This window comes from Salmo trutta, chromosome 5 (genome assembly GCF_901001165.1).
Source record: "Salmo trutta chromosome 5, fSalTru1.1, whole genome shotgun sequence".
NCBI lineage: Eukaryota > Metazoa > Chordata > Actinopteri > Salmoniformes > Salmonidae > Salmo > Salmo trutta.
The window spans coordinates 39052416-39078742 of NC_042961.1; the positions used below are offsets into that span (position 1 = coordinate 39052416).

General features: G+C 42.7%; 1 protein-coding gene across 1 annotated transcript in view; it reads right to left on the bottom strand.

Moving 5' to 3' along the window:
• Positions 1–26327, bottom strand: part of LOC115194125 (ankyrin-2) — a 108303-nt gene that overhangs the window by 11884 nt on the left and 70092 nt on the right. The window contains exons 36-46 of the mRNA XM_029753528.1: positions 23025–23350; positions 22710–22835; positions 22458–22580; positions 21771–21803; positions 21381–21402; positions 14420–19252; positions 13613–13690; positions 13325–13456; positions 13025–13174; positions 12642–12876; positions 12323–12392 (exon numbers count right to left, since the gene is read on the bottom strand). Of these exons, the coding sequence (XP_029609388.1) occupies positions 12323–12392; positions 12642–12876; positions 13025–13174; positions 13325–13456; positions 13613–13690; positions 14420–19252; positions 21381–21402; positions 21771–21803; positions 22458–22580; positions 22710–22835; positions 23025–23350 (6128 nt within the window). The remainder of the gene's footprint in view (positions 1–12322; positions 12393–12641; positions 12877–13024; positions 13175–13324; positions 13457–13612; positions 13691–14419; positions 19253–21380; positions 21403–21770; positions 21804–22457; positions 22581–22709; positions 22836–23024; positions 23351–26327) is intronic.

Consider the following 26327-nt stretch of genomic DNA (forward strand, 5'->3'; position numbering starts at 1 on the left):
GCATTGATTCAGGTGAAGATGATCTAACCTTATCCATTGACATCATTGATTCTAGAGACATGGTTCTGTATTCAACAGACTCAGTGGATAGCGGTCTATCCTTCTCAACTTGTTTCTCGAATAACACAGATTCAGGTGATGACGTTCGAACATCTGCCTTTAACACCAACGTTGCAGGTGATATGGGTCGGCAGTCAGGTAATGACTCGGGTGATAGAGGCTTATCCTCGGTCTCCGATACAGACACTATGACCCATTCATCTCCAGAGTCTGATTTGGAGTGAGGGGAAGCTGATCTGTGACCTGTTTCAAATGTACACTCCGATACTACTGCTGCTGGTGATTCAGGTAAAACTATATCGGATACGCTTGGACTCTCAGTAGGAGCTACATCCTGATCAATCTTGACTGTCTCAGTTGTAGTTTCTGAAGGTTCCACTTGCCAATCTGGTAGAGCTTCTGTGCTGATCTCAGTGCTACCTTGAGAAACTTCTCTCTCCTCTGGAGAAGTCTGTATGTACTCTATACTCTCAGTCAAAGCTACATCCTGATCAATCTTGGCTGTTTCAGTGGTAGCTGCTGCTTCCACTTGTGGACCGGGTACAGCTTCTGGACTGACGTCTGTGCTACCTTGAGCAACGTCTTCCTCACCAGGAGAAGTCTCGACATATGCTTCGCTACTCCCAGTATACTCCAAGAAGCCTGTTTTACTCAAGAAGGTTTCTCCTACATATTGGGCGTCGTGTATTTGAGAGATAAGCTTCCAAAGCTCTGTATCATACATACGATTGTATTCTTCTACCATCATGGCTGTTCCAGCTACAGGTGAACCTGACGAAGCAGCCTTAGGTTTCTGTTCTGATGCGTCTCTTGACAATATTTCTGATGGGGAAACATGCTCAGGAATGAGACTTTTGGTTGGCAACTCTGTTTCCTCAATGTCAGAATATACCAAGTCAAATTCCATGTCTGATGTTGTTGATAATGGGGATGAAGACCTATATCCTGTTTCTACTGTGGTAGACCCAAGTGCGATCTGTGTAAATTGTAGAATTGGTGACTGAGGTGAAAAAGACCTATGTCCATTCACTGATGCTACTGATTCAGGTGAGTCTGGTCTCAATTCAACAGAGGAGGACTCGAAAATGAGTGGAGCATATTCTACATCTGAAGCCACTGATTCAGGTGATGAGGACCTATATCCAATCATTGAAACAATAGACTCTCGTAACGCCTGTCTAAACTCAGGTATGGGTGACTCAGGTGACAGTGCCCTGTATTCATCTATAGATGATATTGAATCAGGTGATGAGGGTCTATCCTCAAAAAGCATTGAGGCATACAAGAATAACTCATTTTCAAATTCTTCATCTGACAATACCGATGCAGGTGATGATGATCTGCTTCCTGTCATAAATATGGTTGGTTCTGGGAAATATTGTAGGTATTGTGGTAGAGGAGAGTCTGGAGACAGACACCTGTACTCATCCACTGATGCTGTAGATTCAGGAGAAGATGATCTGATATTTGTCAGTAGCATGACTGATTCAGGTGACATGGGGCAATACTCTGATAAAGACTCAGGTGATAGGGGTCTTTCCTCTCTATCTGATACTATTGATTCAGGTGAGTCTGGTCTTTGCTCAAAGATCGACTCAGAAATGAGTGGAGCATATTCAGTATCTGAATCAACTGATTCAGGTGATGATGATCTGTACCCAATAGTTGAAAAGGCAGATTCAGGTAACACCTGTCTAAACTCAGGTATGGGTGAATCAGGTGGCAGTGCCCTGTATTCATCTATAGACGCTATTGAATCAGGTGATGAAAGTCTATTCTCAAAAAGCATTGAGCCATACAATAATAACTCTGTTTCAGATTCCATATCTGAGCATATTGATTCAGGCGATGCTGATCTATTCCCTGTCACTAGTGTAGTAGTTTCGTGCTGTGTGTACTGGGGTACTGGGGAGTCTGGTGACAGAGCTCTGAACTCATCTACTGATGTTGTTGAATCAGGAGTGTCTTGTCTATAATCAATCTCAGAAATCAGAGGAGCGTATTCTGTTTCAGACTCTGTTTCATATCCTGCCAATGATTCAGGGGATGAGGACCTATATCCAATCATTGAAACGATAGAGTCTCGTAACCCCTGTCTAAACTCAGGTATGGGTGACTCAGGTGATAGTGCCCTGTATTCATCTATTGATGCTATTGAATCAGGTGATGAGGGTCTATCCTTAAAATGCATTGAGGCATACAAGAATAACTCATTTTCAAATTCTTCATCTGACAATACTGATGCAAGTGATGATGATCTGCTTCCTGTCATAAATATGGTTGGTTCTGGGAAATATTGTAGGTATTGTGGTAGAGGAGAGTCTGGAGACAGACACCTGTACTCATCCACTGATGCTGTAGATTCAGGAGAAGATGATCTGATGTTTGTCAGTAGCATGACTGATTCAGGTGACATGGGGCAGTACTCTGATAAAGACTCAGGTGATAGGGGTCTTTCCTCTGTATCTGACACGATTGACTCAGGTGAGTCTGGTCTTGATTCAATAAAGAATACCTCAGAAATTAAAGGTTCATATTCAATATCTGAAGTCACTGATTCAGGTGATGAGGATCTATATCCAATAGAATATGTAACAGATTCAGGTAAGTCTTGTCTAAACTCAGGTATCGGTGAATCAGGTGACAGTGCCTGGTATTCATCTACAGATGCTACTGAGTCAGGTGAGTCTGGTCTCTGCCAAAAGGAAAAAGCCTCAGATTGTATATGTCCAATTTCTTCTGAAGTCACTGAATCGGGTGACGATGGTCTGCTTCCGGCCATAAACATTACTGGTTCTGGGAAATATTGTAAATATTGTGGAATTGGTGAGTCTGGAGATAAAGATCTATGCTCATCCATTGACTTCACTGACTCAGGAGAATCTGACCTTAACCCACTCTCGATTGATAACATTTTACTTAGAAGTTCTGATTTCTGTACATACTCTATTGTACTCCCACAATACTCAAACATACCTGTTTTACTAGCAAAGGTTTCTCCTACATATTGGGGGTCATGTATTGGAGAGATCAGCTTCCAACGATCTGCATCGTACACAAGTTTGTAAGTTGGCACTCGCATGACTGATTCTGATGGTGAATGGGCATATTCAATATCTGAAGTCACTGACTCAGGTGACGATGATCTACATTCAACAAAATATTCAAGTAAATTCTGTCTAAACTCCGGTATGGGTGAGTCAGGTGATAGTGCCCTGCATTCATCTACAGATGCTACTGAATCAGGTCTGTCCTCAAAAAGCATTGAGGTGAATGAGAATAACTCTGTTTCATATTCCAAATCTGACAATACTGACGCAGGTGACGATGATCTGCTTCTTGTCATAAACAGAGTTGGTTCTGGGTAATGTTGTAGGTATTGTGGTAGAGGAGAGTCTGGAGACAGACACCTGTACTCATCCACTGATGCTGTAGATTCAGGAGAAGATGATCTGATGTTTGTCAGTAGCATGACTGATTCAGGTGACATGGGGCAATACTCTGATAAAGACTCAGGTGATAGGGGTCTTTCCTCTGTATCTGATACAATTGACTCAGGTGAGTCTGGTCTTTGCTCAAAGATCGACTCAGAAAAGAGTGGAGCATATTCAGTATCTGAATCAACTGATTCAGGTGATGATGATCTGTACCCAATAGTTGAAAAAGCAGATTCAGGTAACACCTGTCTAAACTCAGGTATGGGTGAATCAGGTGACAGTGCCCTGTATTCATCTACAGACGCTATTGAATCAGGTGATGAGGGTCTATTCTCAAAAAGCATTGAGCCATACAAGAATAACTCTGTTTCAGATTCCATATCTGAGCATATTGATTCAGGCGATGCTGATCTATTCCCTGTCACTAGTGTAGTAGTTACGTGCTGTGTGTACTGGGGTACTGGGGAGTCTGGTGACAGAGCTCTGAACTCATCTACTGATGTTGTTGAATCAGGTGTGTCTTGTCTATCTTCAATCTCAGAAATCAGAGGAGCGTATTCTGTTTCAGACTCTGTTTCATATCCTGCCAATGATTCAGGGGATGAGGACCTATATCCAATCATTGAAACGATAGAATCTCCTAACGCCTGTCTAAACTCAGGTATGGGTGACTCAGGTGATAGTGCCCTGTATTCATCTATAGATGCTATTGAATCAGGTGATGAGGGTCTATCTTCAAAAAGCATTGAGGCATATAAGAATAACTCATTTTCAAATTCTTCATCTGACAATACCGATGCAGGTGATGATGATCTGCTTCCTGTCATAAATATGGTTGGTTCTGGGAAATATTGTAGGTATTGTGGTAGAGGAGAATCTGGAGACAGACACCTGTACTCATCCACTGATGCTGTAGATTCAGGAGAAGATGATCTGATGTTTGTCAGTAGCATGACTGATTCAGGTGACATGGGGCAATACTCTGATAAAGACTCAGGTGATAGGGGTCTTTCCTCTGTATCTGATACAATTGACTCAGGTGAGTCAGGTCTATTCTCATCAAAGAACGACTCAGAAATGAGTGGAGCATATTCAATATCTGAATCAACTGATTCAGGTGATGATGACCTGTACCCAATAGTTGAAAAAGCAGATTCAGGTAACACCTGTCTAAACTCAGGTATGGGTGAATCAGGTGATAGTGCCCTGTATTCATCTACAGATGCTATTGAATCAGGTGATGAGGGTCTATTCTCAAAAAGCATTGAGGCATACAAGAATAATTCATTTTCAAATTCTTCATCTGACAATACTGATGCAGGTGATGATGATCTGCTTCCTGTCATAAATATGGTTGGTTCTGGGAAATATTGCAGGTATTGTTGTAGAGGAGAGTCTGGAGACAGACATCTATACTCATCCACTGATGCTGTAGATTCAGGTGAGTCTGGTCTCTGCCAAAATGCAAAAGCCTCAGATAGAATGTCGTCAACTTCCGAAGTCCCTGAAATCACTGATTCAGGTGATGACGATCTATATCCATATACAGAAGATGTAACACATTCAGGTATTGCATGTAAGAACTCAGGTATGGGTGAATCAGGTGACAGTGTCCTGTATTCATCTACAGACGCTATTGAATCAGGTGATGAGGGTCTATCCTCAGAAAGCATTGAGGCATGTAAGAATAACTCTGTTTCAGATTCCATATCTGAGCATATTGATTCAGGCGATGCTGATCTATTCCCTGTCACCAGTGTAGTAGTTTCGTGCTGTGTGTACTGGGGTACTGGGGAGTCTGGTGACAGAGCTCTGAACTCATCTACTGATGTTGTTGAATCAGGGGTGTCTTGTCTATCTTCAATCTCAGAAATCAGAGGAGCGTATTCTGTTTCAGACTCTGTTTCATATCCTGCCAATGATTCAGGGGATGAGGACCTATATCCAATCATTGAAACGATAGAATCTCCTAACGCCTGTCTAAACTCAGGTATGGGTGACTCAGGTGATAGTGCCCTGTATTCATCTATAGATGCTATTGAATCAGGTGATGAGGGTCTATCCTCAAAAAGCATTGAGGCATATAAGAATAACTCATTTTCAAATTCTTTATCTGACAATGCTGATGCAGGTGATGATGATCTGCTTCCTGTCATAAATATGGTTGGTTCTGGGAAATATTGTAGATATTGTGGTAGAGGAGAGTCTGGAGACAGACACCTGTACTCATCCACTGATGCTGTAGATTCAGGAGAAGATGATCTGATGTTTGTCAGTAGCATGACTGATTCAGGTGACATGGGGCAATACTCTGATAAAGACTCGGGTGATAGGGGTCTTTCCTCTCTATCTGACACGATTGACTCCGGTGAGTCTGGTCTCTGCCAAAAGGCAAAAGCCTCAGATGAAGGCCTATCTTTACCTGAGAAGATTGTTGAAAAAATATCAGAAAGCTCACATTCGTTGTCTGACCATACTAATGTTAGTGATCGGGGTCTATCTTCATAGAATAACGACATTAAGGGCAGAGTCCCACATTCCATATCTGAGCACATTGATTCAGGTGAAGTTGACCTGTATCCAATAAAATGTGGAATAGATTCAGGTAATGACGGACTAAAATCAGGTATGGGTGAGTCCGGTGAAAGCGCCATGTATTCATCAACTGATGCTACTGATTCAGGTGATGAGGGTCTACCTCTTTCTGAAAAGAGTGTCAAGAAGATGTCAGAAAGATCATATTCATCATCTGACAATACCGATGCAGGTGACGATGATCTGCTTCCTGTCATAAATATGGTTGGTTCTGGGAAATATTGTAGGTATTGTGGTAGAGGAGAGTCTGGAGACAGACACCTGTACTCATCCACTGATGCTGTAGATTCAGGAGCAGATGATCTGACGTTTGTCAGTAGCATGACTGATTCAGGTGACATGGGGCAGTACTCTGATAAAGACTCAGGTGATAGGGGTCTTTCCTCTGCATCTGACACGATTGACTCAGGTGAGTCTGGTCTTGATTCAATAAAGAATACCTCAGAAATTAAAGGTTCATATTCAATATCTGAAGTCACTGATTCAGGTGATGAGGATCTATATCCAATAGAATATGTAACAGATTCAGGTAAGTCTTGTCTAAACTCAGGTATGGGTGAATCAGGTGACAGTGCCTGGTATTCATCTACAGATGCTACTGAGTCAGGTGAGCCTGGTCTCTCCCAAAAGGAAAAAGCCTCAGATTGTATATGTCCAATTTCTTCTGAAGTCACTGAATCGGGTGACGATGGTCTGCTTCCGGCCATAAACATTACTGGTTCTGGGAAATATTGTAAATATTGTGGAATTGGTGAGTCTGGAGATAAAGATCTATGCTCATCCATTGACTTCACTGACTCAGGAGAGTCTGATCTTAACCCACTCTCGTTTGATAACATTTTACTTAGAAGTTCTGATTTCTGTACATACTCTATTGTACTCCCACAATACTCAAACATACCTGTTTTACTAGCAAAGGTTTCTCCTACATATTGGGGGTCATGTATTGGAGAGATCAGCTTCCAACGATCTGCATCGTACACAAGTTTGTAAATTGGCACTCGCATGACTGATTCTGATGGTGAATGGGCATATTCAATATCAGAAGTCACTGACTCAGGTGACGATGATCTACATTCAACAAAATATTCAAGTAAATTCTGTCTAAACTCCGGTATGGGTGAGTCAGGTGACAGTGCCCTGCATTCATCTACAGATGCTCCTGAATCAGGTCTGTCCTCAAAAAGCATTGAGGTGAATGAGAATAACTCTGTTTCATATTCCAAATCTGACAATACTGACGCAGGTGACGATGATCTGCTTCTTGCCATAAACAGAGTTGGTTCTGGGAAATATTGTAGGTATTGTGGTAGAGGAGAGTCTGGAGACAGACACCTGTACTCATCCACTGATGCTGTAGATTCAGGTGAGTCTGGTCTCTGCCAAAACACAAAAGCCTCAGATAGAATGTCGTCAACTTCCGAAGTCCCTGAAATCACTGATTCAGGTGATGACGATCTATATCCATATACAGAAGATGTAACACATTCAGGTATTGCATGTAAGAACTCAGGTATGGGTGAATCAGGTGACAGTGTCCTGTATTCATCTACAGATGCTATTGAATCAGGTGATGAGGGTCTATCCTCAAAAAGCAATGAGGCAAATAAAAATAACTCAGTTTCATATTCCATATTTGAGCATATTGATTCAGGTGACACTGACCTGTATCCTGACATAAACAGAGTTGGTTCTGGAAAATATTGTAGGTATTGTGGTAGAGGAGAGTCTGGAGACAGACACCTGTACTCATCCACTGATGCTGTAGATTCAGGAGAAGATGATCTGATGTTTGTCAGTAGCATGACTGATTCAGGTGACATGGGGCAGTACTCTGATAAAGACTCAGGTGATAGGGGTCTTTCCTCTGTATCTGATACTATTGACTCAGGTGAGTCTGGTCTCTGCCAAAAATCAAATGCCTCAGATAGTATATACTCAATTTCTGAAGTCCCCGAAGTCACTGATTCAGGTGATGATGACCTAGACCTTGTAGATGAGAAAGCAGATTCAGGTAATTCCTGTCTAAACTCAGGTATGGGTGAGTCAGGGGATAGTGGTCTATGCTCATTGACTGATCCTATAGATTCAGGAGAGGAAGTTCTAGCGTCAATACCCAGAACTATTGAATATTTTGAGTCAAGTACTTCAACTTCAGCATCAGATACTGATTCAGGTGACAATGATCTATGATATGATTGAGCAGTTTCGAGAAAGAATAGTGAATATTCGGGTATGGGAGAATCCGGGGATAAAGATTTACATGCTTTCAATGACTTCACTGACTTTGCCTTATCTGATCTCAAAACAGCCATTATCTTAACTGACTCGGGTGTGAGAGGCCTATATTCAGACTCAGAATCAGATGACAGTGGTCTGTCCTCGGTAACCTCAGTTGATGAAGTTTGACTTTCTCGTTCTGATGTCTGCACATACTCTACGATACTCTCAGCATACTCAAACATACCTGTTTTAGGGGTTTCCCCGACATACTGGGGATCATGTATTGGAGAGACCAGCTTCCAAAGCTCTGCATCGTACTTAAGTTTGTAAGCTGGCACTCTTATTACTGATGGAGGGACATGTATACCTTCATCAGATTCCATCCCTGGTGACACAGATGGATCTTTTGGAGTTTGGGCTAAATCAGGTACTGATAGTCCTTTCTGAGTTTCAGGTTTACTCGATTCAGGAAATAATTGGGCTGTGGAGTTGAATATTATTGGTGGACTTTCAAGGACACCTGATTCAGCTACTATGTCTTGGTCTTTTGAACATGAGCTATGCTCACTGACTGATCCAGTTGACTCAGGTGATAAGGGTCTATCTTCAATAGCTACAGATATTGAATCAAATATCTCAGAAACCTCATCATCTGGTAACGATTCAGGTGATGATGATCTATGATGAAACGGAACAGCTTCACGGAACAATGGGGAATATTTGTGTACAGGGGCATCTGGTGACAATGATCTATGTTCATCCATTGTTCCTGTTGATTCAGGGGATGTTGTTTTAACATCCTTCAACAACATCAGTGATGAAGATGACATGGATCTATACTCTGATAATGACTCAGGCTTAGAGTCCGACTCCTCAACCGGAGAATCTATTGATAACGGTTTAGCGTCAGGTTCGGATGTCTCTTCATACTCTTTTCTTTGTCCAGCATACTCAAACACACCTGTTTTACTACAGTAGGTTTCTCCTACATATTGTTGGTCATTTATTTGAGAGATAAGCTTCCAAAGCTCTGCATCATACACAAGTCTGTACTCTGGCACTAGTATTGCTGATGGAGGGAAACGTATACCTGATGCAGATAGTGTTATTGGTGACACAGAGGAAGGTTGAGCTACGTCAGGTTCAGATAGTCCTTTTTGAGGTTCAGGTTGAGGTTCAGGTTGACTAAATTCAAATAATGGTGCAGTTGCGGACTCGGTTAATATTGGTGGACTTTCAGGAACATTTATACCTGATTCAGTTATAGTTATTGGTGACACACATAGTACCATGTCTTGATCTTCTGAAGGTTGAGCTACATCACTAGTTGCTGATAGAACTTCATGAGATTGAGGTTTAGTAGATTCAGGTTTTGCTGGTTTAGGTGCAGTTACAACTTCTGCAGGTTTTACTGGAGGTTGGTTTGTAGAACGTAGTACTGACTTAGATAGCGATTTTACAGCAGGAATTTCGGTCACTGATAAAAATGCTGGATCCGTTTCGGAGGAGTTAGATTTTTGTTGTTTAGCAGACTTCGTCTTTGTTGACAATGGATTGAATTTTGTTTTGCCCTTTTCAGTAGACTGCTGTATACCTAGATGTATATTTTGCACTATTGAACAAGCAGGTTCTGACATTACAGGGTTAGGTTCAATAGCATCAAGTGAGTCTGCTGTCATGTTCACATTTTCTGGAACAAGTGTCGTAGATTTTGGCAACTTCACTTTGGTCACAGATGGAGAAACAAGGGGTTTAAGGGATTTCAATTGAGTCAATGCTGAATAAGTTATCTCCTTTTCAAAATCTAAAGCTTCAGGTGAATCTGGTCTATGCTCTGTACCTATAGACTCCAGAGACATTGGAACACATTTAGTGTCTGATGATACTGATTCAGGTGAAGAAGATCTATAATCAACAATAGAGTCTGGTAACATGTGCCAAAACTGAGGTATAGGTGAGTCAGGTGATAGCGCTCTATACTCATCTATTGATGCTATTGATTCAGGTGATGAAGGTCTATCCTTATAAAGTAATGATAGTAATGGTACGGTTTCATAATCTATATCTGAAAATAGAGATTCAGGTGATGATGATCTACAAAACTTCACTAAAGCAATGGGTTCTGATTGCCAAAATTGTGTAATTGGTGAATCTGGAGACAGAGATCTGTGTTCATCTACTGATCCTGCAGATACAGGTGATGATGATTTGATATCATTCAGTAACATCAGTGATGTAGCTGACATGGGTCTATAGTCTGTATCTGATACTATTGACTGAGGTGAGTCTGGTCTCTGCCAAAAGGCAAAAGCCTCCAATAGTATGCATTCAGTTTCTGAAGTCACTGAAGTCTCTGATTCAGGTGAATATGACCTACACCCTGTAGTGGAGATAACTGATTCAGGTAATGCCTGTCTAAACTCAGGTATGGGAGAGTCAGGGGATAGTGGTCTCTGCTCATTGACTGATCCAGTAGATTCCGGTGATAATGCCCTCTTCTCTAAATACTCACTGCCCGGGGATATCGCTCTGGAAAACTCTCCCCTGTTAGGAACCATAGGTGTCAAGGGCCTGTCCTCTGCTTCTGCTAGCCCTAGTGCTAGTAGACTACTTGCAGCTCCAGGGGCACTTAGGAACGTTTGTCCTGGGGCATAAGATGGTATTTCTGCAGTTTCCCATTCAACCTCAGGGGGCGGTAGAGGAGACAGGGGTCTGAACTGAGGTATGGGCGAGTCAGGCAAGAGAAGACTTAGTTCAGTATCGGATGACAGTGACTCGGGAGATGAGGCTCTACTCTCAGTCAACAGTATGGATGAATCAAGTGTTGATGGGCTATACTCGGGTATATGTGAGTCAGGTGATTGGGACCCAGACCTATCATCTGATGTCACTGACTCTGGTGAAGATGATTGGCCATGCATTGAAACTACAATTTTAGTAGCATACTCAGATGCTGAGTCAGGGGATAAAGACCTTTTTTCGGTTTTGGAACGTAGAGATTCTGGAGCCAAAGACATGGCTAACTCAGACACTGGAAGAGCTGACACCTCTGCTCGGGTCTCAGCAGTTGAGTCATGTGATATCTGGATAATTGCAGTGCTGACAATGGATTCTACTGTGACCGACTCTGAAATCAGAGTGGTTCTTGACACGTCTGATGATGTCTGAGCTATTGTCTGTGATTCCTTACCCACCCCAAATGTGATAGACTCTGGGGTCATGGGACTGAAATCTACAGGTCTGAGGTAAAGCTCAGCGGAGATAGCTTCCTGGTCAAGAGTAGCCTGGTCTACATCAATCAAAGGCATGGAGGTAGGGGAATCTGCCTCATAAACCCGGCTGGCTCTGTAAGTTCCGGCTACCTCATCCAATTCCATTGGTGTTTTCTTGGATTCTTCACTAGTTGATTTCTCTACATATCCAAACAGGACTTTGTAAAGTCGGTGCGACACCTCGTCAATATGATCCTCTGAGAATATCTCACATGTCTCTTTGGGGCGTACCACCTCAGAAGCCTGAGGAAGCTGAGTAGACTGAGGAAGTGGTAAATTCATAGGCTCGGCTGTAAGACTGTTCTTCTCAGAAACCCGTTCAGTTGTCTGAGAAGCCATAGTGACGGAGGTGGTGGAGAGGTAAGTGTAGTACTCTGAGGTTTGCTTTAGCTCCACAGACAGCTCACTGAAGTCTGGCTCGGCCTGGTCACATTCAGTCAGACTGTCCCCAAAGTCGGTCATGGACAACGGACGGCTCTCACAGACACGCTTACTACTTTTAGTCGGTGACTCTTGGTGACTCGTTGGCGACAACAACCATTTGTTGTCACTTTCAGCCTGGGGGGGCTGGAGTGACCCCTCGCCCCACTCTGCGCCCCGCTGTGCCCCCTTCTCAGAATGCTTGACAGATAGAGAGGATGAGGAGGGAGGGGTGGGTCCATTGTAGGCAGGATCTAGGACGTGAGAGGTGAGCTGGTAGGGGGAGGTTCGGTACAAGGTGAAGAAGGGACTTACTTGCTTAAAAGTGCCCATGTGTAGTGACTCAGCCTTCTCTGATCCACTCTGTGATGTACCACCCACAGAACTGAGGAACAAAAAATAAGTCAAACATCTAATAACGTGAAATCTCCCAGAAAAAATTAAATACAGCTATTCTTAAAAACGGTTTATTCCTAGTGATTTTAACAATGCAAATCAAGATTATTTGACTGAACTGTTTGTTTCTACAACCATACAACATTAGCAGGATATAGCAGAAAACAACATAAGACCTTTTTAACCATAATTTCTCTTTCACTCAATACTTCACTCTTATACTGACTGGACGACTTACTGTGTCGTTTCGCGCTCTTTCTGCAGCTTCTCCTTCTGGGCGTGTCTCAGAAGGCCTGTTACTGATGTGTCTGTCTCCACCCGCCCTGACGTCTCGTGCAGTGATGACATGCTGGAGGAGAGGTCCTCCTCTGACACCATGAAGGGCCCCTGCCTAGACCCTGGCCCACTGGGGGTGACGTCTGTACGCCTGCCTGGCCGGGGACTGTCTATGTCCTCATGGAGGGCAGAAAAACCTGGACAGGCATAGATATGGACATCGTTATTAACCTGTGATCTCTTTGGCATAGCGAGTACATTTTGGTTGATAAAGATGACATGAGGTTTACTGTCTCATGACAGTAAACATAGGACATTTCCATTTTGCTTGGTAATACACTATACCTTCACTGTGATCCAGTGCAATGGTCCTCTCAATCTCTGCATAGGTGTGGGATGATGCGTCCTCCTGGGTGGACTTGATTATCTTGGTTTCGATGAGGTGAACAATGTCCATCCTGTTGATCTTGGTGAGTCGTTTGATCAATGTAGTTTCTGTGGAAAGAAATAATAACAGAATAACAAAAGATCATAACAGTAAATAAGCCATTCTGAAAATATGAAAATTATCAATAATAAATACTCAGAATAGACTAAATGTCGATAAATATTCTGAATACAATAAGGAGTAATATATCAGCATACCTGTGGCATGTTTGCCATCCCTGTCAGTCCAGAGCTTCAGCAGGGCATGGCTTTGGTCCTGTAGCGAGTTGGGGTTCTCAATCCTTATTAGATTGATCCTTTCCTCGCTGAACTCCAGCTCTCGAGCCAGCTCTAGAAAACCCACCAAAACAAATACACTTTTCACTGTTAACTATGTAATGTTAATGTTGTTCAAGAACCACTGGAAAGTGTTTAAATCAACATTATCTTCAGCCTTTATTGTCTCTGACACTCTACGAAAGCCACCATGCCCGGGGTTCGACTCACCCGTCCAACTGAAGCCCAGGTGGTCGGCTATTATTTCCAATCGTTCCTCTTTCCTCTCAGCTTCATCCTGGGGATCTACTGTAAATGCCACCACAACAGCAGGAGAGCCGTGAGTGGACAGGCCGCGCAAGGATGGCCAGGCAAAGTCACATTAGGAAGAAAACGCTATATTCAACCGAGCACATGAGTAAAAAGACTCTTCACTGGCTTTCTTGTACCATGTAGTGCTATAATGTTAACTATTTGGAGGTATGTGTCGATAATTAACAGTAACTGAAACAGATGTGTTTGGTGTATAGCTTCTTATTGCAGTATGCTGTTAGTTTATAGTGCAGCAATACCATAAAAAATTATTATAATTTTGGGAAGAAGAAGAAAAAAACAATAACGGAAATATACTGTATGGAAAGTAGATCGTAGTAGTTCAGCCAATTGTAACAGCTCTGGAAAAATGTAATCTCTCATTGAATATAATTCAGCTTTTCTCCTACAGCCTAACTGGGTTCATCAAACACATTTGATACTAAACCTGACTATGACCTACGACACATTTTCAAGCTAAAACTGACTCTAAATTCCAGAATTGAGTCCCTGACTAAGTCAATCTTGAGATTTTTAGAACACATAGAAGGAAGAGAGACAAATACAAACACAAGACACCACTTAAACACCACAGAAGCAACCACAAAGAGTGTTAACCTACAAAGAGCTTTAGCTACAAGACACAGAGAAGCGGCACCTTTTACGGCTAGCGTGCTAGCGAGAGTAACAATATAGAGAAAATGAGCCCAGTGAGGAGGGGGGTACCTTGTCTTCTGATTGTATCGTTGGGAATTCGTTGCATCTGCGTGTCTACAGGGTCGTCCCACAGCGGTCTAATGGGATAGACATCTCCGGAAGTAGGGAAGTGCATTTCGGGAAAAGTCTCTCTCTCTATGACGGAGGGGTCTATGCCACTGCTCTCGTCATCCGAGATGGCAGCGGTGGCAGCCTCATGCTCTTTGTCTTTCTCGACCTGAGCCAATCTCTCAACCAGCTTTGCCGCTTCGTCACTAATCTCATTAACAAACTCTATGGACTTTTTGCGTGGCTCACTTTTCTTTTTGGCGGGGGTGGAAGTGTGGGATGGCTGACCAAGCTTTCCTCTAACTGGCAGCCTGGATTTGAAGCCGAAGCATGACTTAGGCTTGGTGGAGTAATCAGCGCTCATGGGACGAACCTGGCCCTTTTTAGCAGATGTCTTGTCTCCCTCACAGAAGCTCTTGGCTTTGGAAGACGAAGTCTTGGTTTTGGGAACTGCAGAGAGACATGCATCTGTCTCAGACTTTCTCCTCAAGTCCTTTTTTACTGGGAACTTTAGCTTTGTGTCCCGGGAAGACTCAGTATGTTTAACTGATGACTCAGGCTTGACAGGGCTAGCCTTGCCTTTGACAGGTATTCTTGATTTTGACTCTGTAGAGGGGTTCTCTTTTTGAGGAGTAGCTGAATAGGGGGATGTAGAGGAGGAATACGTTGTAGCTCGACTTTGGGGGCCAGCCTTGGCTGGAGCCATAGCTGGGGTTTTAGTTGGGATCTTTTTCACTTTTTCACTAGAAGTTGGGGTTTTGGTCTTTTCCATGGTTTTGGGGAGTTCTATAACCGAATGCTGCTCCTCGGGAGAGGAGTCAGAGGACTCTTGGTCCTGTTCAGGGTACACCGATCGAGTGACAGTTGTTACTGCTGTCTCAACATTAGCTATCATTGGGTCTAAATAACTATTTTCTACCTCTAGGGGGGTCTCCTCTACAATTGTATCTGGTTTAACTTCTAAAGCCTCAGGATACTGGGATACTGAGTCTTTGTCTTTCTTAGTGGTCTTAGCTGAGGCGGAAAGACCCATTCTAGGGATTCTAGATTTAGAGGCGTCTGATTTAGAAGGGGAGGCTGCTATAGCCCCGCTACCTGTCTGATCGTCCTCTGGAGCATCTTTTGATTGTTTCTCATCTTCCTCCACTTTTATTTCTAGAGTCAGGTTGAGACCCACTTCACTTTCTAATGGGGCTCCTCTATCTCCTGGCTCTTCTGTGACCTGTTCAGACAGCACCTCCTCTAGAGGCTGCTCTCCTATCTGGAAGAAGGCAAAGCCCTCGTCCTCATAGGTCCGTTTGGTCATGTCAATAGCGCCACTCCGGGTCATCTCGAAGAGCTTCCCCTCTTGGAAGAGGAAAGGATTGGGCTCGCTGGTTGGCGTGCTCTCCTCTGTGGGGCTCCTTCCTGGGGTGGTGTCTGGGGTTTCCCCCTGGGAATGCCGGTCCACCATCAGACCCAGGATCTTCTGCTCTTCCTCTTTGACGCGGGCCGCGAAAGCATCGTCGTCCTCACGCATGGCGCTCCAGGGGTCTGCTTCCTCGCTGGCGGTCACGCCCTTCGACTTGGTTCTGGGAGGTTCCTCTTCCTCATCGTCTTCCTCTGTGTCGTCATAGATACAGATCTCAGGTTTGAACGTTTCCCTTGCTTGTCCGATAATGATGGTCGAGGACGTTTCTGCCTCAGGGGCTCCTGAGTGCCCCCTGTAATCTCCTTTCACTTCATCAGTTATATTACTCTCTACCTGGCAGGGAGCCTTTACAGCAGATGTCTGCAGACTGCCTGCATCTGCCTCTTTCTCTCCCCCATCATCCTCCTTGCTTCCCCTTGAGTTCCTCAAGCTTTCCTCCTTCTGCTCATCGGTTATGTTTGCAGCCCCTTCAGAGCTCGAAGATATGGTAGCGATTTGAGCTAAACTGTCTTTGTCATCCGTGTCTTTGTGTGAAGGAACTGATTGTGAGACATGTTGCTCTGAGACAGATTGAGTTCCCTCCACTGCTGCTGTTGTAGCTACACTCTTGGCCTTTGTGTGGTGGACTCCTTCATGCACACCTGCTGGAAAAGGAGAGGGAGGTTGTACTTTAATAAGGGATTCAACAGAAAGAGCTAACTCTGAGGTCTCTTTGGCCCCAGTGAGCTCAGTCTCATTTGTGGACTCTAGTTCAACTGTTTTGAAGCTATCGTCCCCTGCTTCGTCATCTGCTGAGGCACTGATATATTTTCGAGAGTTCTCTTTGGTTCTGGCGTCCTGGTCCATTTCCTCAAAGGTTTTTATTTTGGCTGCCATTTTAAACATCTCCTCCTCTGGAGTGAATTTCCTCTGTGCTTCTGACTCATCATCATCTTCCTCTGAGTCTTCGTTTATGACAGCTGGTGTGGACACCACAGATAGGAACATGTGGTCGGGGGTTTTAGGGTTTACCTCATAACTTACCTCTTCAGAACTAGGGGTGTCGGGGGAAAGAGGACTCTTACCAGAGCTTTCCATCTGAGACAATGTCTGCTCGATACTGTCATCATCATTGGCACTAGCCTCCTGGTCCCTGAGTAGCCTACTACGCAACACGTCTGGGGGGTAGTCTGTAGCTTTGGAGGGCTCTGGGTGGCTAGAGGGCCCACTGGGCTGAGCGGGAGGGAAGTTTTTTTGCTCTACCGGGCTGCTCTCTAAGGAGTCACGGCAAGGGGATTCCTTGGTTGGGCTGGGCTCGATAGAGTCTGGGGTCCTATGGGAAGAGTTGTCTTCCATGAGGGGACTACCTTCGTCTAGAGAGTCTCTGTGGCTTATGGTCAAAGAGTCGTCAGCTAAGGGACTGAGGGCGTCCGAGTCTTGCTGTCTTAAAGGCAGTTCTAAACTTCCTTGACGCTCGGTAGAGGCACTAGAAGCAATGGTTGCAGATACGGCTGAGGCTAGCTTGTCATCAGGGCTCTCCTCATCACTTAGGAAGCTCTCTAAAGTCTCAGAAACTCTCTTTATAAGCTTTCTCGGTTTAGAGGACTTAGACTCGACCCTCTGAAAAGATATGGACTCACTTGTGATGCGGTCGTCTGCAGCCTTGCTGGAAGAGACAGGGAGGGTTATTTCATTTGATGGCTGGTCATCAATGGTCCCCACACCGGAGTCTCCAGACTTATCCTTACTTTTCTTGTCATCTTCGACAGCTATAGTAACAGCTGTTGAGTTTTTAGTGGACTGGTCAGCGTTTTTGGGAGAGAGAGAGAGACTGTCAGGGCTTGTTCCAGGAGTTGCAAAGCCCTGGTGTTTGAGGCTATCCTCTGAGCTCAGGTGAGGAGGACTAAAATCACCCAGGCTGGCACTGGGAGAGTCTGCCACGCCCTCATGTTTTAAACTATCAGAGCTATCATCGAGGGCAGAATTCGGAAACTCTATGGTTTCAGTTAAGTCTGACTGGGCAGCAGGACCACCCTCTACAGAGATCTGCCTAAACTGTTGGTACTCTGGATTGTCCTCAAGCTCTGCCTTGATTTCAGCACCAAACTCTTTGGAGTGCTTTCGGGGTGGGTTAATTTGCTTGTCTCTCTCTCTGTGGTGCTTGCCAGGTATGGCATCCAGTGACACTTCCCGCTCGTAACAGGTTGACGTGGCTTTGATGGTGGATTTGGACTGAGTGGGCTGTGATTCTGATTCTGTTGTTTCATGTTCTGAAGAGACGGTTTTGAGCTCGAAAAGTCCAGACTTTCTCTTTGAGGGGTCCTGCCCCTTTTGGAAGGATCGCATGAGCTCCCTTACTGACATGGTCTCCTCCAGCTTCTCAGACTCAGTTTTGGGGGACTTAAGTGGCCCCTGTTTAGCGGTGCCCTGTTTCGCGGGGCTCTGTTTTGGGAATCTTTCTTTTGCCTTTTGTGGTATTTTGCTCTCCACAGCAACATTTGAAGGTTTGGTGCTAGTTGGCTTTTGGCCCTTTTGCTCAGCCTCCACTTTCTGCTGAAGGGCTTTGACTTTGTCTTTTATGGATCCAATGGGGGTCTCCTCTACTACTGGGGACACAGGTGACACTGCTTGAGGTTGTTTGGGTGCGCTAAGGAGAACATCCCCACCGGTAGATTCTTCCACCTGTTGCTGGCCCTTTCCTTTCCTCCTGACTGGCTTTTGTAGGTCGAAAGCAGGAGTTTTGATGTCTTTCTTTGTTGTTGTAGTTGTTGTTGTTGTTTTTGTTGTTGTCATAGTTATTTTTGCGCCTTTGCGCAGGACTACCTCTGTGAATTTCTCTTGGACCTCTTTCTCCTGGGCTGTTGTACTGGTGCCCTCAGGTACATCCAGGAGATATTCTTTGAGTTCACCACTCAGGTGTTTGACCATCCCAGACACATCTTTGATTGCTTTAGGTCTGGGAATCCCTCTGTTGACTCTGACTTCACGAAGTATTGGTTCCTGGGGTTCTAAGGCAGCCATATGTTTGGCCTCTTCTATCTCACAGTCTGAGAGGAGGACCCACTCTTCTTTCATTCTGGCTGCTCTTGCCACCTCCTTTGCCACCTCACCCTCATATGTTCCGTTCCTAAGTATCTTGCCCACTTTCTCCAAATCCTCTTTGACCTTCTCCATGATTTCAAACGGCTCGCCCTGAACCTCATCAGCCCCTTTTTCCAGACCGCTCCCTTCCATGGAACTGGATTTGTCTGTAGAATCCGTGGTTAGGATGGCGGTCATTTTTATCAGGTCTTGTTTCATCTCAGACACATCAGAGAGGAGGTCCGGACTGGCCAGAGCCGTAGAATCTCGGATCAAATCTCTCTTCCGGACCGTAGTCTCCGTCGACGTAGTGTCTTCATCATCTTCCATTTTGGCAAAAGGACAATTAAGGAGCAAAAAAATAATAAATTGAAATGAAAAGGAGACAGACATTGGAGAATGTGGTCAGGACAGGAACAGGAACAGTACAAACTGTCAGGGTTCACAGGGGCCACAGGGGCCACAGGGGCCACAGCGGCAACTACAGAAGGCATCAAAGAAAGGGGGTTTGGATCGACTGGGTTTCTTTGGAGGGAAATACTGCAGCAAAACAAAAAGCCAACTAAATCATAAAGATGAGAAGGGAATGAGCAGGAAATAACTTGCTTATACACATAGTCAGCACACCCACGCTCACAGCACAAAAGCGAGAACACATCTAAAATAAGTACAGTATCAAACAAACGATGAGCAAGAACAGACACCAACAAATCAACAAAGGATAAGGAAACAGGGACACAAACAAAGGGATAACAACATATAGGTAGAAAGACATCTCAAGATTGTTTACAGAGAAAAATAAAACAATTATTTAAAAAACAACTGAAAATGCTATTTTTTCCTCAGAGAAGAAAGCCAGTGATAGCAAACTGTTGGGCGATGGTTTGGTGTGCTCTTTGCTATTGAACAGAACAAACCATTTTGTTCCTCTACTGCTATGTAAAATAAAGTGTTCTGAACCAGCATCAAACTGGTAAACTAATTTAAGGAAATTAACAGGAAAAGCATAATTGATTTAAGGGAAGGGCATGTGGTCTTTTTAGAGGACTGTATCCCTTCCTTATACTAACTTTGGTCTAGCTAAATACACTTTTTGAAACATAACTGAAGAGAAAAATGTAAATCATAAGAGTAGCAACATTGTGTTAAATAAAATTCAAATAGTGAGTGAAAAGGAATTCAAAGATCAATGTTAAAGCAAAACAAAGAGTCAAAAGAACTCTCACACTTGACACACACCCAGACACAGGAACACACACATACACACTCATGTAAGCCAAGTTATTTCCATGCAAAGCAAAGGGGAAAATTGACATGCAGCCTTTTGTGAAAAGTGAATGGGGCAAATGTAAAGTGATTTAGGTAATAAAGAACTAAAATGTACCACTAGCACGTCTGTATTTTGTCTTTATCAAGAGAGGTTAATTTAGGTATTCCCATTCAATAGTGTGGTGAAATGTAGTCTACAACTGTTAAAGGTGCAGCAAAAGCATTATTCCATATTACATGTGTATGCAAATTGCCACATACATCACACATACATTGTCCAATGTAATGAAGCCAAATTGAACAAATAACATACATAACATCAGTTTATGTACATGTATGTTTTGAAGGTATGTGCATATTTTCCATATTCTATATATTGTATACAGTGCCAAACATATGTAGATATCCAGCCAGCTATACTGAGGCACTTGACTATGATTAATGATAAATGCATTCATGAATTAGAGGCAAAATATAAAACACTACATGGACAGGGTATGAACGAGGGGATCGGGAGGGGTAGAAAGCTAGACTACAGTTTGCTTTGCCATTCAGGTACTACAGTAACTTGGTGGGGGGGGGGGGGGGGGGGGGGTACTATTCTGTTGTCACATAAACATCACCACAGTATGAATGAGAGTTTGATTCATGTGCGTAGTATCTCTGTTTGAACTCTCCATGTGTCCCAAATTGAAAACGGCAGAGGAGAAAGTCAACATGAAGACACTGGTGCAGCGATGTGTCAATTGAGATATTGAACAAGTTTACGCCTGATGAAGTTGTTGGCGTAACCTTGCCTTGGTGGGGCGGAGTGACATTTGTGTTGTTTTGTTTTTGTGACAAAGACAAACATGTAGAAGTTAAAGGGCTTTGAAAAAGAAGCGCTTGTGTTACAGCTTAGCTAACAAGGGTGATATGAAGCACAATGTTTACGCATTAGGCTCTGGTTATCATTCTGTATTGCTCTCTACAATAGTCAACTAGCATAACATCATTGGGATTGTCTAAATCTATGGCATGGTTATAACGCAATTATCAAAGCAATGTCATATTCAACTGGTTGAGTAATGCAGCCATATTATAACAGTTAAAAGTTCAATAGCAAGAGTTTAGAACCTTTTAGTATAGTTTAGAAAAAAGCAGTTAAAAGTGTTATCAAAAAAAAAAGAGTAAATGACTTACATTTCTCGAGCTTCCTGCCAATCTGTAAAGAGGAATACAAACATTGCACTCACTATTAATACCATTTCCATCACCTTGTAAGAAAAAATGTAGGCAATATTATGTACACATTTGCTACCTTTGCTACAGGAAGAAAATAAGTAACTGGACATAGAATTACTATCCCGATGAATAAGACTAGTATCTAAAAGACACACTGCTACAAGGGACAAGCACGCTTATGAGCAGTAACATGGAGTATGCGTTGCATTCCTTTCTAATACCTAACATAGAGCTAAATGACAGACAAAATAGTGAACGTCTAGCGACATGTTTCTGGCCTGAAAAAAAACCCCCAAAAAACATGAACAACTAAACAGTTAGTGGGGAAGAAGAGGGGCACAATATTACCTCTTCCTCAGCCTCTTGGTCTGAATCAGATTCCTTTGGGGTGCAAGAAGCAGCAAGAAGCAGAAAGAGACAGATAGACAAATAGAGAAAGGTAGAGGAGGGGGAGGAAAAAAGAGAACGGGCAAAGCAATGTTACCATAGCGACAGACTTGAAGGTTTGTGGCCAATCAATGTTGTTTTGGGAAGGGTGTCGGGGTCAGAGTAAACTTGAAAGACCTCTCAAAGGAGAAGAGATTCATGTTATACTTTAAGACAGCTACCAGCACTCACATATAGTAATGCTTGTTGCTTAAAATAAATCAGTCACAGTTAAAAGGTGTACAAATGATTTTGGGGAATACAAACCCCAATTAAAATTTGAAGGAAGATAGCATGCTATGAGCATGTCACGAGTGCAGATTTTGCATGTTAGTATGCAAGCAACACACTGTTAAGAAGATATTAATGTACCTGTGGGAAATGCTAGTTAAGGACTTGAATACTCAGTTATTCTTGAATACACAAGTCAATCAATCTATTTAACTTAAGTCAGCAATGACGAACACTCAGGCATGCAATGGTAACTGCTGGTGTGCTATACAGGACCCAGATTTGTCCTGGTAAGGCCACATGATCAGGAACAATTCCAAGTCCTAGGTGTATCCTAGGCTGTGTGTTTAGGTGGAGGTAATGTTACCGTGTTCTTACCTTTGAGTAGGATGGTAGCGTGATGTTCAGGTTGCATATGGCGTTGTGGGCCAGACTTCTGTAAGACCTGGGTTCTTTCATAAAGGACAGACGGCCACATGAATCCTGAGTGTTGTCTCGGATCTGTGGAATCATCGAAATCATTGTCGTCAGTCAGTCAATCAATTAACATACAGTTTACGATGCATGACTAGTTTGTAATAAAGTAAATGATATGGAAGAGTGTATGAATGATGGCCCAGTAATACTCACCTTGATGAAGAGTGCCAGCCTGTTCTCTTTGAAGGCAAAGAAGCTGAAGAGATGATGCTGGCCACTCTTGGTGAGAGGGACCAGATTGCCAAAGCAGTCTGCATAGATGGGTTTGCCCTCCAGGACCTGAAGAGAAGCACACATCAGACACATTTATATTAGCTGAGGATAGAAACATACCAAACCCATCCCTGGCAGTTTACTACACCTTTCACTGGAAAATACAATATTTTTAGAAGGGAATACCACAGAAAGATAAGAGCTTAAAGGTACATCCCTCCTAGCGCTTGACCACACCTCTACCATGACACCCACCTCTACGTCTCTGCTCCTGGCCACCTCTGTGAAGTTCTCCTGTTGCTCGAGGGTCTTGTCCATCTTGTCGTCAGTCATACAGAAGCAGCGGAGCCGCGCTTCAATGGGGTCGTGGGTCTTGGCGAAGATGACGAACTTGGCCATGTAGGGAACACAGATGATCTCCCTGTAGACCGAAGTGGAGAAGCTGACTGACTCCTGCACCTGCCGACAGTCTATCAGCCAGAACCTGGCCGACACGTTGGTCGTGAAGGAGACACAGTCGTTGATGAACGTTAGGGGCGTGGTTCCTGTAATGTCCTCCCATTGGGCTGGCGTCGTTCCACCTTTGAAGAAGAATACAATTGAAAAATGTTAGAAGGTTAGCTACAGACATCATGGTTTGTGTGTGTCCCTGCAGTGTGTGTGCGAGTGTGTCAGTGTGTGTGTACAGTTTGTATGTATGTATGTATGTATGTATGTATGTATGTATGTATGTATGTATGTATGTATGTATGTATGTATGTATGTACGTATGTATGTACAGTGGTTCCTCCTTTAAAAGTTGTCATACTGCAGCATACCTTGCGGGCTGCTGCAGCAATCTATGGCACGTTATTTAATTGCCAGTTATTTTTTACGTTAATGCAAGTTAGTACTAGTTTGATCACCAGAGGGTGACTTTGAGAAGCATTTGATAGTCTCCCATATTGGCATTACTAGAGAATTTAAAACATTTCTTGTAATAACATAGTACATGGGATTGATTTAAAGACATTTGGCTTAATTAATTTGATGAATATTATGGTGTTTCTATTCCAAGAAAAACAAAAAACGAAACCCTCAGGGTTTCCGTTAGGATGGAATGGATAATATTGCGCAGTACAACGTGACGGTCGGGAGTAGGCTACAGCATAAGAGGATTGGAAGATTCTAAATTAATATCTAAGGGGCATAACATTTCCACACCCTAACTGTAGTGTAACCAATACTCCTTTTGCCTAAGGTAGGCCTACAGTATGTCTAAAAATATTTTTTTCAATCACGTGACTCTCCGCAAATAATTACATTTAGAGGATTGGAGGATTCTAAATTAATATCGAAGGGGCATTTTTTGTTAGGGCAAACCTGATCTGTGAGAATATCTAAGGGGCTTTTATATAATTCTAAATGAATGAATTATAATAATAATAATAATAATAATCGCTTTGGAGATTTCGTTTTCATTTAACCTAGAGTGATTGAGAAAAGGCAATTCTTGAACATGGGGTGAGACATTCTCACAAATGTATAAATAAAGCCAGTTTGTTATTTAGAATTATTTATTTCTGGAGAAACCTAACTTGATTATTTAGCAGACATCACTTCCTTATATTCAGTCAACACATATATCTTAAGAATATCATGGAATATAATTGAACATTTTCGTTTCTCCATGTTTGTCTCAGAGCAGCGCGAAACGGTGTTGAAATAGACGTCCACAGCTATATATATATATATATATATATTTTTTTTTAATTATTATTTTGTTTTATAAAAAACAACAGTGAGCGATTGTAATCTGAATAAAGGCCCAAAAAATATTAATAAAGGCCAAAATATAGCCCTGCTAATAGCCATAATGACTCTGTACAACGTGACCATGTGTGTTTGATAGAGTATTTTCCAGTAAGCAACAATTTGTTTGCCTTCATTAGACAACTTTGTTCCAATATTTCTGTAATTCAGTGATATTTATTCCAGTAGTAATTCATTATGGATCCATAACTAAATCAACATCTGCATTTTGAAAGAGGATTTTTATCATAATTTTATTAACGAAAGCATAAAGATGCTGACAAAGAAATACAGTACTGTACAGTATATGCTTTTACATTTGGATAATAAAGCATTTAAAACATTTTGAAGATATAAGCCACTTGCATTTGTTTATTAGGCTACTGTGCAGTCTGAGAAGTAAACATAGCCTACAATACATAATATAGTAAACATGGGAAAGTGCCTAATTCCTTACATAAGGGAGAGCAGGCCATGTTCAGACTTTCTCAGTGACGGGCAAGCGGGAGACTGGGGTTCAATTCCCCGACTGGGAGGAAGGAGTAGGATGTTCTTGTAAATAAGAATTTGTTCTTAACTGATTAAATATGTGTTATTTCATGGTTGTGATGTTGTCACTATTATTCTACAATGTAGAAAATAGTAAAAATAAAGAAAAATCCTGGAATGAGTAGGTGTGTCCAAACTTTTGATTGGCACTTGCTTAATTATATAGATTAATATTATAGTGTTTCTATTCCAAGGAAAACGAAAAACCTTCTGGGTTTCCGTTAGGATGGAATGGAAAATTTGCCGCTGTACAACGTGACGGTCGGGAGTACAGTACTGGTGTCACGTTTGTCGTTGGAAATGGAGGACCAAAACGCAGCAGGTATGTGTACGCTCATCTTGACATTTATTAACTTAGAATGAACACACCAAAACAACAAAACGAAACGAACTTACGCACACCGAAACAGTCTTGAAAGGCTCACTCGGCAAAACAAGAAACAGATCAACCAGACTACACATAGAAATACATCAACATAGACCATAACTCAAAACCCGGAAATAATAAATCAAACGCCCTCTTAACTAACACACCACCCTGAACCACATAAAACAAATACCCTCTGCCACGTCCTGACCAAACTAAAATGACAATTAACCCTTATACTGGCCAGGACGTGACAACTGGGCTATTTAGCTAAAGAATCCAGTGTCCTGCGGGAGACCGGGGTTCAATTCCCCAACAGGGAGGAAGGAGAAGGCTGTCCTTGTAAATAAGAATTTGTTCTTAACTGACTTGGCTAGTTAAATAAAGGTTAAACTAAGAGCATAACATTTCTGCACCCTCACTTCTAATTGTAGTCTAACCAATACCCAAACGGAGATTCGGTGAAAATAAAAATCAAATTGATTTATCAAGACCAGTCCCCATACTTGTCTCAGAGCACCGCAAAACGGTGCTAAAATAGTTGTAGGCTATTGCTTCTAACTTCAATATGCTCTTTAAATAAATAAGACCTACACCACTTTTAACAGCACATTACTCATTACTAGTGAGACTCATGTCGCCTACGGTAGGCCTACATTATATTGAAAAATATGACGTGACTCTCCGCCAATAATTACATATAGAGGATTGTTGGATTCTAAATTAAAACCAAAAGCCACCTCATGGCAACAATTTGTTTGCCTTCATTAGACAACTTTGTTCCAATATTTCTGTAATTCATTGATATTTATTCACATAGTAATTCGTTATGGATCCATAACTACATAAAC